At 36.7% G+C, this 14709-nt stretch overlaps 1 protein-coding gene across 2 annotated transcripts in view; it reads right to left on the bottom strand.

The window, feature by feature from the left end:
• LOC127630680 (guanine nucleotide-binding protein G(I)/G(S)/G(T) subunit beta-1) overlaps positions 1-14709 on the bottom strand; it is a 70828-nt gene that overhangs the window by 15887 nt on the left and 40232 nt on the right. Inside the window, exons 1-4 of one of the 2 annotated variants that reach the window (XM_052108330.1) lie at positions 11068-11132; positions 5395-5499; positions 5114-5152; positions 4884-4990 (exon numbers count right to left, since the gene is read on the bottom strand). In XM_052108330.1, coding sequence (XP_051964290.1) covers positions 4884-4990; positions 5114-5152; positions 5395-5451 — 203 coding nt within the window. In that variant the 5' untranslated portion in view covers positions 5452-5499; positions 11068-11132. Of the gene's footprint in view, positions 1-4883; positions 4991-5113; positions 5153-5394; positions 5500-11067; positions 11133-14709 lie in introns of those variants that run through there. The other variant, XM_052108329.1, reaches the window with a different exon arrangement.

The raw sequence follows: 14709 nt of genomic DNA, 5'->3' as shown, positions 1-14709 counted from the left end.
TTTTATTGTTCTCCACAATAAGCAGCTTACTGAGACCTCACATTCTTATCAGTCCAATAGGAGTCCTCCTCTGCTGTATCTCCACAAACATCTCCCCATCTCTTTTCAAATAAAACACTTCTGTACTAAATGCAGTTTTAATAAGCTCATTTTCATCGAAGGACTATTTTTTTTAAATATATTTGTCATGACACAGGAACATTTTAAAAGCAAAAAGGCATTTAAAAATAGAGAAAAGGACCCTCAATAGTGACCAATTTGGAATGCTCTACATACATTTCAAGACACAAATGAAGTACACAGGAGACTCACGATCCATTTCAATAGAGTCCGGTGTTAGCATTTTGCTAAGCTAAAGAGGCTAGACTCTAATACGCATTAAATATACATGGCACACACAAATAAAGGGCAAAACAGCACATTTTTAATGATCTTTCTTTAATTCCTGAACCATATATTAGCATATATCAGCATTTCTCTTGCTTCGTCCATCATATTGAATGCACATTTTCCTTCATTGGTTGCTTAATCCATGAGAGTAAAATGAGATGCTGACATAGAATTTGGACAAAACTAGACCTCTTTGCAGTCCTACCATTTAGAGCAGCTTTTGTGTGTAGAGCACCTATGATGACTTCAAATATGAGGCAAACCCTACCTCACTAGGTTCTGGGTGTATTTTGAATAATTGGAAATGACAATCTCATTGAACATATCAGAAAACCCAAACATGCATGCACAAGACTCTTGTAGCAAGGTGTTTTAGTACCTTAGTTCAGTGTGCAGAAAGTTAGTTTATCATTACATGGCTCACATCATCATTGTTAATACTTTCTGCATATTTTGATGTGTAGAATATGATGAAACAATGCTAAATTAATTTTAGCATTAAAGTTACAGTATAACCTACTGTACCATTTTTACTAACTTTACCGCGGAGAGGAAAAAAGAAAAGCAAGAATGTAAGCCTTTTTAAATAAATAGAAACCGTTGCTTTATGGTATTGGTTAAATCGCAATCTGCCTTAAATCAAAACAAAAACAGTTTGTGAATGCTCTTAATTTGATTTGTTAGTACTACTGAAAACAACAACAAATAATGGTTGTGTTATCCCATGTTATATTTGACCCAGCTAGTTGATAGTGGTAGACTAACAGACTGGTTCAACAGAAACCTCGCTCATAAGCACAATAGAACGTAAATGTTTTTATTAATGCATTTAAAGATAAATGTGCCCAATAAATTTTCCTCGGCAGGGGTGGGTTGACAATATAAGTTTAATCGCGATATTTTTAAGCCGATTATCGATAAAATATATTTTAGCCTCAGAGCATAATAAATACAAATATATTAACTTTATAAAAAAAAATAATAATCATAATTAAAAAAAAAAAACAATTTTCATTGCCATGACTTTTCAAGGTCTGAAATCACAATTTAAAAATTCCCTAAAATTTCCATGACTGTGGAAACCCTGCTTAAATAAAGAGTTATGATAGCATCTTGTTAATATTTCTGGTAACATGCTCTAGAATAGTGTTTTTAGCAAACTTTTATGGGATGTGATATCTTTTAGATGAAATCAATTTCAATTTGTCAATTAATCAAATTTCAATCTTGATATGGCCAAGAGTGATCATTGAATAGCTGAAGGACTTCATACAATTAAATAATATGCAGTCTGCACACAGCATGAGTTACACACTTGAGAATGAAAGGTGCTGCTGTACTCTCTATCGTACTTCATACAAACATACACAATACACACACAGATTGTATGTAATGCTCAATGCATTTTGTTTAGTGTTGGACACTTACTCATTCTCCAGTGAGATTTCAGCTCACGAGTATTTCAGTATTTCATTTGGAATGGGGAGCTTATTAAAAACTAATGTTAAAACACAGGAAGAACTCAAATATCTGTAAAATAAAAGTTCCACCAAAAATAAAAGCTCTGTTTAACTGGATGCATGAAATTACAGACATTGTGACAGAAAAATATTACTACTGTATAGAAAAATGTAATATTCAGAGTAATAGCGATAATAATAAACAAATGTATTAATACTTGTTTTTGTTATCATTGCTAGCATTATACATAATAATAGTAATATAATAATAATTAGTCAGTAATATCACAAAAGCAAGTGTATTGAAAATCCGAAGGCTACAATTAAGCTGTGGCAGTTAAATCACACCTTTTCAAATGAATGTTTTCATTTTTATTGCGTTATGGCCCTGGGAGTTGATACAATTTCTGTCCACCAGATGATGCTGTCTCTTCAAGGGTAGAGTTCAGTGTTCTGAAACACCTGAGATGGGAGCTGGAATGAGCAGCCCATAAAAAGGCCTTTCTCCCCAGTGTGTTGTCTCTCCTCTCACCAGCACCTGAATCTCCTTTATGTATGTTGGTTTTATTAAGTTATTTGTTATGATTAATAAACATTAATATTTTATGTAAATTGGATCCACGTCAATGGCCTCCCCTTCATGCTACTCTGCCTTGAGTGGAGTGGTTTGTAACATATGGGGACTCGTTGTCTGAGATTGTAGAGATGCCCTTAGGAATATTTACTATTAAATGAAAGGTATTGTGTTAGTGTTGGTTTGAAATATTTGGTTGGACCTAATTTAATAGTAATTCACTGATTGTCAATTGGGCCTGTTTGGGGAGTGCTGCGTGGATTTATTGATTGGGAAACATGTATATTTTATAAATGCTTTTCTTTTTGTTGGATTTTTTTCCCCTGGGGCTAGAGATGATGCGGCCATTTAAGGTGAGTGCGAGATTGTGTTAGGTTTGCTGGAGAAAAGGTTAAGTGTGATTTAGAACACTAGAGCTATGTAAAACACTGTGCTAGGAAGTATTAAAAGGTAGGGATGCACTGAAATTAAAATTCTGGGCCGAAACCGAAAATCCAGGATGCACTTGTCCGAAAACTGAAATGTACTTTTTTTTTTTAACTATTTTTTTTTAAATAATTGTATTCATTTTATACTTTTTCATTAATTTCATGAATTTAATGAATCTGAATTGAAAAACTACAAACCAAATCAAATAAAATCACACTTTTATTGAAAGTAACAGCAAAATTGGACAAAAAATATATTAAAACTATATAAAATATTATTCTTCATTCAGTTCTGTAAAAATCAAATTTTACAGATTTTATTAACAATTATACAAATAATGTAAAGTTTTAGAAAACTATTATATGCAAAACAACAGTCAAGTAATGAACTTAGCTAGCATCTTTCAAAAAGTTTAAATATGCAACAGTAATTTTAATTAAAACAAAAAGGCAGAACACAGAATGTCAGAGGGCCTCTATTCCACTGATCTATATATAACTATAATATAACTATATATATATACTATATATATATATATATATATATATATATATATATATATATATATATATATATATATATATATACACACACACACACACACACACACACACACACACACACACACACACACACACACACACACACACACACACACACACACACCTCCTTGTGGAGCGTGTCAATGATGGTTTTCTGCACAACTGTCAGGTCAGCAGTCTTCCCCATGATTGTGAATTCAACTGAACCAGACTGAGAGACCATTTAAAGGCTCAGGAACCCTTTGCAGGTGTTTAGCTGATTAGAGTGTGACACTTTGAGCCTACAATACTGAACCTTTTCACAATATTCTAATTTTCTGAGATTCTGAATTTGGGGTTTTCATAAAAAATTTGGGGTTTTTCTCTCCTGTCAGAAAGCTCATCAAGAACATGAGATGCTGCACTGAACAGTCTCTCACTCTCTGTGCTGGTGCTTGGGCAGATAAATACCCGTGTGCAATCCGCGCAAGCAATGGAATGCGGTCTTTGTTTATGCGACCGTAGTCAAGGGGATTGTCACTTCTGGCAATGGGTATTTCAGCTAGATACGTCTCAAGTTGTGGTGTAGCTGCGCTAGTTGTGACACTTTCCTGTGGAATCTCTTGCTGTACTCTGTGTATATATATATATCTTGAAAGTTCTGCTGAACAGACACTGCAGATCGCAAATTTGATGTCCTTATCAGAAACTTTGAAGAATTTCCACACCGCTGACATGATCCGCCTTTGTTTGGTAGCGCCGTGATAAGGGCTAGATCGATCCAGAGTGAAATCTAAGCACTGAGGGGCGGAGCGAGGAGGTATATATTTTCGGCCTTTTTTCTCTTTCGGCCAAAAACCGGAAGTGCCTTTTTTCGGCAGAAAATTTTCGGCGGCCGACATTTCGGTGCATCCCTAATTAAAGGAGATCATTTTAGTTTGATATTCAAGTTTGTTGTTTTTGGTACATCGGACGTGGGTTGACTGATTAGCAGTTGAGCTGCATGTGGGCAAACCGAAGACCAGGGTTAAGATTTAGTTAATAGTAAGTAATAAGTAATTAGTTTGATTGGGCTCTTTTCAATTGATTCTAATTGGTAGGAAAATGGTCGGCTCATTAGAAACGTGTGATTTCTGAAATTACAAAAATGGATAGGTTGGAGTTTTTTGTTGCGCCTACAGAGGAAAGACTCGATTGTCTTGCAAACGGTCAGCCATGGAGTGTTATTGAACATTACAATTTTGAGGTATCTTTAAAAGTAATAAATTAATTTATTCCTCTGATGACGAAGGACTGTCGCCAAAAGCCACCTCAGCCCAGCATACTGTTGCGTGCGCTGAAACTGGTGGGTTAAGGGATGTGGTGCGGTTTAAGATAAAAAAAATAATCTGTTAGATTAATCAATAAAAATAATAATCATTAGGTGCAGCCCTACTCTCAGCGGAACCATTTCTTTTAATACCTGATGTATACAGTGTTTGCTTATTGCACATGGTTGAATGGTGTCACCTTGAGTCAGTTCCCCAGTGCATGGCATAGATTTTTGCCAAGTGTCCTCTCAATGTCCGTCTAGTGCGCATCTGAATCCGACCAACAGGCTCAATATTGGCTGTGATCTACCAGAAACAAAGGGGGTGTTCGGAAAAAGAAAGAAAAAAACCTCAACACTAAATAAAATGAGATTGTAATAGAAGTTTGGAGTTATTTGCTTGCATGTGTTTGTGATGCTTAAGTTTTACCTGAGAGAGCGTGGCGTCCGCGCAAGCTTTCCGTGCATCCTTAAGAAGAAAATAAATAGAAACCAATTAATAAAAATCTCTAATCACGGATGATTAGGATAAAAGCTTGCTTTATCACGTCACACCTGGTTAGGACATGGTGTTGGAGTAAAAACAAACAAATGTGTAATATGAAGAGTGAATGTTTGTCGGGTGTACTGGAGGTGTGGTGTGCGATGAGTGAATGTGGGTAACGGACGTGTGGTGTATAAATGATGGAATAAGCGTATATAGTGACTGACTCTGATCTGGTTCTTGAGCTGTTCAGCCTCCTGACGTAACTGGTCGAGTTCACTCATTTTCCTCTATGGGCTTCACTCCGTCCACACACTGGAACTCACACTGATCTGTAGAACAAAAAAAATAACAGCAATGAATCGTTACTCATATACATGAGAAAAATAGCTACATAATTCCACTGTTGGACAAACAGAGACAAAAAGTATCTGTAATAAAAGGTAATGCAAAACAGGGCTGGGTTATAAGACAACATATATTGTGGTGACGATATGAAGTGTCAATCGATACAGATTTTACTATATCGTGTATATTGCGATATATAAAATATCTATGAGCGCAGCATGGGCTTATCTATCAATTAGCAGAGAATTTAAGAAACATGGACAATAACATTTCTGCAAATGAGGGAAAGTCCAACAGGATTCTCGATATTTACTGGAGAGCGCAGAGTGGGATCACAAGCGCTACTTAATCATTTTTGACCCAGGAAAATCCCTTAGAAACAATCCCCACAGAACAGGACAACTCACAATCAATCCAAGAAAATGAAGAGGAGCTTATATATGGGACTTTTCTACTGCACGGTACAACTTGACTTAACTCGACTAGTACCTGATCCTTTTTTTTAGTACCACCTCAGTCGAGGTTCCAAGTGAGCCGATACTTAATGTGAAAAAATCCTGCAGATCACTGATTGGTCAGGGAAATATTCACTAACAGAGTCACTGGATTTCTGACACGACATCAACCCGCTAGTTTTAAAGTTAGCAACAGCGATGGATTATTTGTTCACACGAATTTCGAAAAAAGAAATTGCTGTGTGCAAAACCACACCGTGGTCAATAAACGAGGTGCAGATGCTCCACACGTTAACGAGGAGTGAAACGAAAAAGTCTCTCTGGAAGTATCTCAGCTGTTGGTCGCACACGGCTACCACCGGACCTACAAAGAGTGTAGGGAAAAGTAAAAAAAAAACTTAAGTAACTACAGAACCATCAAGGAAAAGTGGAAGTGGTTTGACCAAATAGATGCCATCTAAACCGGCGAGCAATGGGAGGGAGAGTGTCCTGGACTGATCCACGATGGAGGATGGTACATTTTGTTACGTTAACTCTATAATCACCAAGCAACAACTGCTTTATGCAGCACAATGTGCTAGTAGCTAACAGCTAGCGGCTGTGTTATTGTTTTGGTCAGTTTGTGTCATGGTAAAGATGATGTCATGGCAGTAGAGGCGGAGCAACTATGACAATCATCCTACAATCCCACCCACGTTGAGGGGCACTAAACTGCAGTGGAAATGCAAGCTTCGAAAAGAAGAGTTGTGGCGAGTCGAACCATAATGTGCAGTGGAAAAGTGCCATAAGACTGGTGCAACATCTGTGGTCTAGGTTCAGAAAACCCCCAAAAATATCAAAATATCAAATTCATACTGTCACACGACGATAATCACTCGTAAATCAATCACAAGCAATTTGTTTTACAAGAAAAGGAAGAATGCAAAAGATTATGAAAGCCAAAAGATGTGCTCTGCATTCATTCAGCTGTCATTTTTATGGTGTTTATATTTTTTATTTATTTTCTTCATGATGTTATTTTATACAGTATATTCGCTTAAAATTCCCTTATTTGGGCATTAAAATGTGATTGGAATTTGAATGCTCAGTAACCACGGTTGCCTCAAATAACCACAATCAGATGGTCATTTAATAATTGTGACAGGCGTTACATTATGACTAAAGACGTTGAAAACTAGTGAGACTTGATGCAATAAAAAAATAGATCAGAGGGAAATAGGTCAATAAAAGGGATATGATCACTTAGGACAAATATTTTGACTTAAGCAATTTATTTACTTTAGAAAGTACTTTATCTGCTTGCTGCAAAAATATAACGTATATGATGTAATGTATTTGAATTGTGTGAATTATAATATTTTATTAGATTATATATAGTGTTACTTTAATAATTAGATACTAAATTATCTTTATTTTGGGCCTTTCTCTGTAAAAGTTTATATTATATTTTAAATATCATGGTTTAACGCGTAAAAATACATACAATTCCCTAATATACAGTGATGTGTATTTTTCATACTAAATTGTTTTAGACCTTCGAACGAGATAACATTAAACAAAGGCAACCTGAGTAAAACACAAAATAAAATTTTTGATGCAAAAAAGTTACATCAACCCTGTGAAAAACAAACTGCCTCCTTAAACTTAATAGCAGGTTGTGCCACCTTTAGCAGCAACAACTGCGACCAAACACTTCCGATAACTGGAGATCGGTCTTTCACAACACTGTGGGGGAATTTTGACCCACTCTTTAATGCAGAACTGCTTTAGTTCAGACACATTGGAGGGTTTTCGAGCATGAACTGACCGTTTAAGGTCCTGCCACAGCATATCAATCGGGTTTAGGTCAAGACTTTGACTAGGTCACTCCAAAACTTTCATTTAGCTTCTTTTGAGTCATTCAGAGGTGGACTTACTCAAATGCTTTGGATCATTGTCTTGCTGCATAATCCAGTTGAGCTTGAGCTTCAACTCACGGACTGATGACCGGACGTTCTCCTTTAGGATTTCTGGTAGAGAGCAGTATTCATGTTTCCCTCAATTATCGCAAGTCACCCTCCGACACTGAAGCAGCAAAGGATACCCACACTTGAGCATACCAAAACATGAATTCAGCTCTCTACCAATTACTTTTTTCACAGCACTGTATATACATTATATAATAGGGCTGGGAAATAATAATAATAATAAAAATAAATAAAGACAATTAATGCATTATCTGCTCTTTTTTTTTTTTTTTTAACTTCCTGGGCCTTCACATGATGGGAGAAAGGTGTCCCGAGTTACAGGCTACAATTAGTGTGGGGGCAGGGTTAGGACATCTGCCTGCCAGGAACAAACCGAGGCACCTTTATACAATGGGCGAAACACCACTAATGTTCTTCACACTTTCTGTGGCTAACATTGGCATATATAAAATGTTCAGGACGTACACGTTCAACTCAACTGCACATCCTCACACAGAAACTGATTGTGTGGAGCAGTGCACATTATTCATTAGTGCGATTTACTTCAAGGAGAATGGAGACTTCACCTGCAAGCTGTGAACCAGGTGTGCAAGCAGATATGGGAAAGCTGCCGTATCTCTTCGCATCAGCCGAAAATGCGCACTCATTTTCATCTGAACCCCTGTCAAAACCCAAAGCGTGAAAGAAACACCCAACGTGTGCACGATAGGGACTGAGAAGGGCCTGGCCGTTGAGCAAGCTTCAGCCAGGTATACTTGTAGAGACTGAGAGAAAAAGTTTTGAGATTTTAAACCTCATTAGGATATAAATTTTCATTATCATGGAAATTAACAATTAATCAATCAATTAATCGTTAATGTTAGTTTCGCAAAACACAAGTGGATGACTCCAAATGATATGTGCATGCAGCCTACTGTTTAAATATACTTTAAATTAAAATATTAGGAATGCATGTATTTGCATTTTCCTCTTAAAATATTCTTAGATTCCAAAATCTATGAAACTAACACAGGCATGTAGCAAATTATTTGTCTGGAATAATGGCCAATTATACAGTTTAGCTTCATTCTACAAAAATATTAGCCTGTATAATGCATCAATTCACCAATCAGTCTATCTACCAATCATACAGATTGATCTCCATATATCCATCAAGCTCTACCTACCTATCGATCTATGCTATCATGAGAGTTTATGTAAAAAGTACAGTGGTCAAGAGAGAGTGTTATAGTTAGAGCCCCAAAATGACTGGATGTGGTGAGAAAAGACATTTCAACACTGAAGAAGAGATGCAAGCGAGTCTCTTTCTCTCGCTCTGCCTGTGTCCTTGCCAACCCGTGAAGCTGTTACTAAGCAACAGGGTTTTGCAGTGAGCCTGGGCTAAGTATCACCATTTTTTAATGGCTACCGATATACCAGCACATCACACAACTATACAAATGGCTTCACATAAAGACACAGCGAATTCACGTTAGAATATGTCAAAAGAATATGTTCATTTTTAATTCAATTAAAACTATAAGCTAATCAGTACTGTTAATGAAACAGATAAATAACCAACACATGGGTCAATTGGATCATATTTCACTCCCAAAAATAATAAGTTATATTTTTCATAAATATTTGATAGATTTTAAGGATTTTTTTTACTCTGCCAACTAAGAACATTCTACCCCCAAATAGTCATTACTGTAATGAGAAAAACATCTGGACATTTAATTTATAATTTTCAATATTCTCAATGGTGATTTTAATGAGATTCTCATTACTGTAATAGAGTAATTTTGGGTTGTAGAAAACCAAATATGATGCAGATTTAAATTTAAATCGGCATAGATTAAAGGCAGTAAAACAAATGACATGATGTAGATTATTTCGTAACATTACAGTAATGAGAATGACATGTTTTGTGCATTATGGTAATGAGAATTGAGGGGAGAAATAGTCCTAAAATAGCGTTCATCTTTCTGCTAAACAATTTCCTATTTCTTTTTAATGTTAAGGTGAAATGTGACCTATACATATTCTTGACATATTTTGTGAGATTCCAAACTAGTTACTCATTCATATAGATAAATATACAAATTAAAAGTACAACAGAAACAACCTCTTTTTTTTATTGAAAATTTGGCAAAAAAAAGCAATCCAAAGAAACTGTTGGGCGTTTGTTGAAGTGGGGTGGTGGACAGAGAGACAGAACCACTGGAGAGTGCGATTGGACAGACACGTCGTCCCTTTCTCAATGTCACTCCCGTAATCCAGGCACAACGTTGATTCAGCTCGTCCACACAAATCCGGTTAACACCAAATCTGCTGATGAACGCTCCTGGTGACCCAAATCCACCGGCCCGCACTTTCGCTCACATTATTCTTCAACGTGAACAACATTAACATTTGGTTTACTCAAAGATTGAGTCAAATTTTTGTGAAAGTTCCTATAGTAACCTACAACACACCTTACAATTTATTTCTTTGACTAGTCTACGGGTTGCCTGAATGTTTAATCAAATTAATCAACTTGATTAATCTGCCGTAAGGAATCCCAGTATAATAAGGTTAGTTTCAGGTTTACATGACTCCGATCGTACATGTTTCATATGGAAGATGCATTTTTGCATTCAACAACAGCTATACAGAGAGAATTCAAGTTTTTTAAGGTTGGACCATTTTTAAATTAACACAACATATTTAAAACTAAAGTCTCATAGCAGAATGCAAAAGAAAAGTGTTGTGGATGTAGTGATGTAGTGGTGACAATTTGCAAAGTAAAAACTCTTGATAAAGCACACCATGCTCATTACAAATCTAGTGCAAAATAATTTTTGGGAAAATAGACAAGTCAACTAATCAACAAGTTGGTTTTTGGAAGACTTGCCGACCATCGTGACCCCTCCCTAGAGACAACATGGACATATTCCTCAAGAGACAAAAAAACCACGTTAAATACCGCATGCCTAAAGTACTAAATGTCTTGACATATTCAGGTCCACATCTAGTTCTAATCACCACACAAAGTCCATTCAAACGCAAAAACCCATCCGTATGCGTCTAATATCACAATTTCAGCCATTCTTAAATTATAATTCATTCAGAAGTGCCATCAGATTTCTAGACAAAGCAGAAGTCTTACCTGCCTCCTTTATCCCCAGACACAGTTCCTGTGTCTCTGACAAAGAGCTTCTGAATGGATCAAACTCCAATAAACACCTCACTTGAACGCCAGTGGCTGATTGGCTGCTTCTGCGTTTTAAGCTATGTGTAATCCAGCTGATAAAGTAGCATTCTAATATTGGTAATACAGAGTCAGCTGAATAGGACCTGAATATGGCCTCAGGCTCACCTCAAAACATTGCTCTCGAAAAGTAGACACACATTTCAAAAGAATCTAAATACTGATCTTGATGGGTTAGAGAGAGAGAGAGACACTCAGGTTCTAATAACATTCCGATAGAAAATCTGGATAATTTTGGTTTTACCTGTCAAATACAATTTTTATACTATTCCGGTTTTGTGCGGCATTAAAAGGAACTGCACATACATACATAAAATGTCACAGATGAGAACCACACACATCTCTGAGGTTCTGATGCAGGTACTTGACAAAAATAACTGACAAGTTTGCTCTAAATGTCATGTTTGTACTTCGATTAAAAATTCAAGTTAGCAGAAACAATGTGCCGCTTTTTTGCACTTTCATTTTGACATCATACTTTGCTCTATATCAAGCTTTTCCACCTTGTTTTGCTCACACTCTGCTGCGAGTAGAAATCAACTTTTCACACTTATTCTCTTTAAAAAAAAAAAACATGAATCACTCAAAAGAAAACAAAAATATGTATTTCATTGACATTGACTTTTGGGTATTTTAAAATTTTAGATCGGGTCTCCTTCCTCTTTTACTTGCACAAAAAGTGCATTAAGATTTGGACTCTCCTTAAACAAACCAAACTCAGACCCCTTTAAAGAACTAGTTCACCCAAAAATTGTAATTCTCTTCTTTCTGAAGTTCCTCACAATACAAATGAATGCAAGTGAAAGTTGGCCAGAGCTCAGTAGGTCCAAAAGGCACATACAGGCAACATAAAAATGACATGCATTAAATGACATTCATGTTATTAAATTTGTGACCTTGAAAGTGGGCTCAGATCTCCTTTTGGAAGGGGTCTCAGTAGATTTTGCATTCACACCGTGTTGGTTTTGTGGAACCCAGACCACATTTTAAAACACAATACTGATGATGATTATTAGAAGGGCTATATTTAAATGTAACTAGTACAATTAGTCTTTACCCTGTCATCTCCACAGACAGAGAATAAGTGGCTTGTCTCATCTCTCCTCGAACACACAAAATCGCTTTATTCGCGCAATTTGCATGACGCATTGTCGAGAAAGCCTATCGCATTGAGATTGTCCAGAAGTCACTGATGTACTGAAATGGTAGCAGAAGAAATCTGGAAAAATTGTTGTAGCGGTGTGTGGGCACCTGTAATTGTATGACACAACATCATACATGTACAGAGAACGGATGAAAAAAAGGCATCGCTTGGAGGAAAGTGAGCGAGGAAGTTGGACTACCTGGTAAGTTCTGAAAATATGCAGGACTACTTGATTCCAGCTAATGGTTGTACTTTACTGTGAACCAAGTCGTAGAAGCCCCTCCTCCTGTCCTTTTCCAGAAGAGAAGGGGGAATACTCGCGGGTTCGCATTACTCGCGCAAACGCGAGTTTAAACACAAATTTATAATCCAGCGGTCATACTCGCACGAGCAATGCGACAGACATTTTCTTTGCGTTGCATGTGAACCCACCATTAGGCAATTATGCATAATATTGCATAGTGAGGATGTCTTCAAAAGTAATGCCATAAATTGTTTTAAATAATCAATTAAAATCATACAAAGTCCAGTCAACATAATAAAGATAATTAATATTTGGTATGGCCACCCTTTAAAACAGCCCTAATTTTGCTAGGTACACCTGGACACAGTTTTTCTTGGTTGTTGTCAGATAGGGATGCACCAAGCTTCTTGGAGAAGACACAGTTCTTCTATCTATTTAGGCTCTCAATTGCATCAGTCTCTTCATGTAGTCCCAGACTGACTCGATGTTCAAAACTTCACAGCCCCAAGTCATGGTGGAGATGACGTTCTACAGCCCTCTACAGACACAGAGAAAGAATCACCACTGGCTAGTATATTTTAGTTTTTACTCGCCAGACTTCTGACAACATGTAAGCGTAATGCAACTGAAAACTAAAAAAAAAGATACTAAGAAAACCGAGAATGGGGCAAATATTGTACATGTATCACATTTTAGCTTGTGTACAAATCTCACATTCTATCAGTTTATATGTCATGAAATTGCATTTTTAATTGCGTACAAGTTGTTGTCACTGTTTGAAAAAAAATCACATGATTGGAACAATATGAAATTAATTTAAGTGCTACTATATCAAAACTACTATTAGAAAAATAACACACACACACACACACATACATACACACACACACACACACACACACGTCATTAAAACGAATTTTGTAACCACTCCACAGATTGAATATTAAACTATAGCTTTGGCAAGTCGTTTAGGGCATCTACTTTGTGTACGACATGATTCATATTTCCAACAATTGTTTACAGACAGATTGTTTCACTTTTAATTGACTATATCGCATTTCCAGTGGATCAGAAGTTTACATACAATAAGTTAACAGTGCCTTTAAGCAGCTTGTAAAATTCCAGAAAATTATGTCAAACTTTTAGGTAATTAGCAAGTTTGCATTTAATAGGCTAATTGGAGTCAATTGGAGTTGTTCCTGTGGATGTATTTTAAGGCCTACCTTCAAACTCAGTGTCTCTTTGCTTGACATCATGGGAAAATCAAAAGAAATCACCCAAAACCTCAGAAAAAAATTCTGGACCTACACAAGTCTGGTTCATCTTTGGAAACAATTTCCAAATGCCTGAAGGTACCACATTCATCTGTACAAACAATTGTACACAAGTATAAACATCATGGGACCACACAGCCATCGTACCACATAGGAAGGAGACACATTCTGTCTCCTACAGATGAATGTAATTAGGTGCAAAAAGTTTAAATCAATCCCAGAACAGCAGCAAAAGGAGCTTGTGAAGATGCTGGAGAAACATGTAGACAAGTATCTATATCCACAGTAAAACAAGTCTTATATCGACAAGCAAGGAAGAAGCCACTGCTCCAAAACCACCATAAAAAAAGTCAGACTACAGTTTGCAAGTACACATGGGAACTAAGATCTTTCTTTTTGAAGAAATGTCCGCTGATGTGATGAAACAAAATGGTCATAATTACCATCATTATGTTCGGAGGAGAAAGGGTGAAGCTTGAAAGCCGAAGATCACCAACCCAACGGTGAAGCATGGGGGTGCAGCATCATGTTGTGGGGGTGCTTTACTGCAGGAGGGACTGGTGCACTTCACAAAATAGATGGGATCATGAGGAAGGAAAATGTTATGGATATATTGAAGCAAAATCAAGACCAATCATCCAGGAAGTTAAAGCTCGATCACAAATGGGTCTTCCAAATGGACAATGACCCCAAGCATACCTCCAAAGTTGTGGCAAAATGGCTTAAGGACAACATAGTTATTGGAGTGGCCATCACAAAGTCCTGACCTCAATCTGATAGAAAGTTTGTGGGCAGAACTGAAAAAGCGTGTGCGAGCAAGGAGGCCTACAAACCTAACTCTATTACACCAGTTCTGTCTGGAGGAATGGGCCAAAATT

Source organism: Xyrauchen texanus, chromosome 37 (genome assembly GCF_025860055.1).
Source record: "Xyrauchen texanus isolate HMW12.3.18 chromosome 37, RBS_HiC_50CHRs, whole genome shotgun sequence".
NCBI lineage: Eukaryota > Metazoa > Chordata > Actinopteri > Cypriniformes > Catostomidae > Xyrauchen > Xyrauchen texanus.
This window is presented reverse-complemented; position numbering and strand designations above follow the sequence as displayed.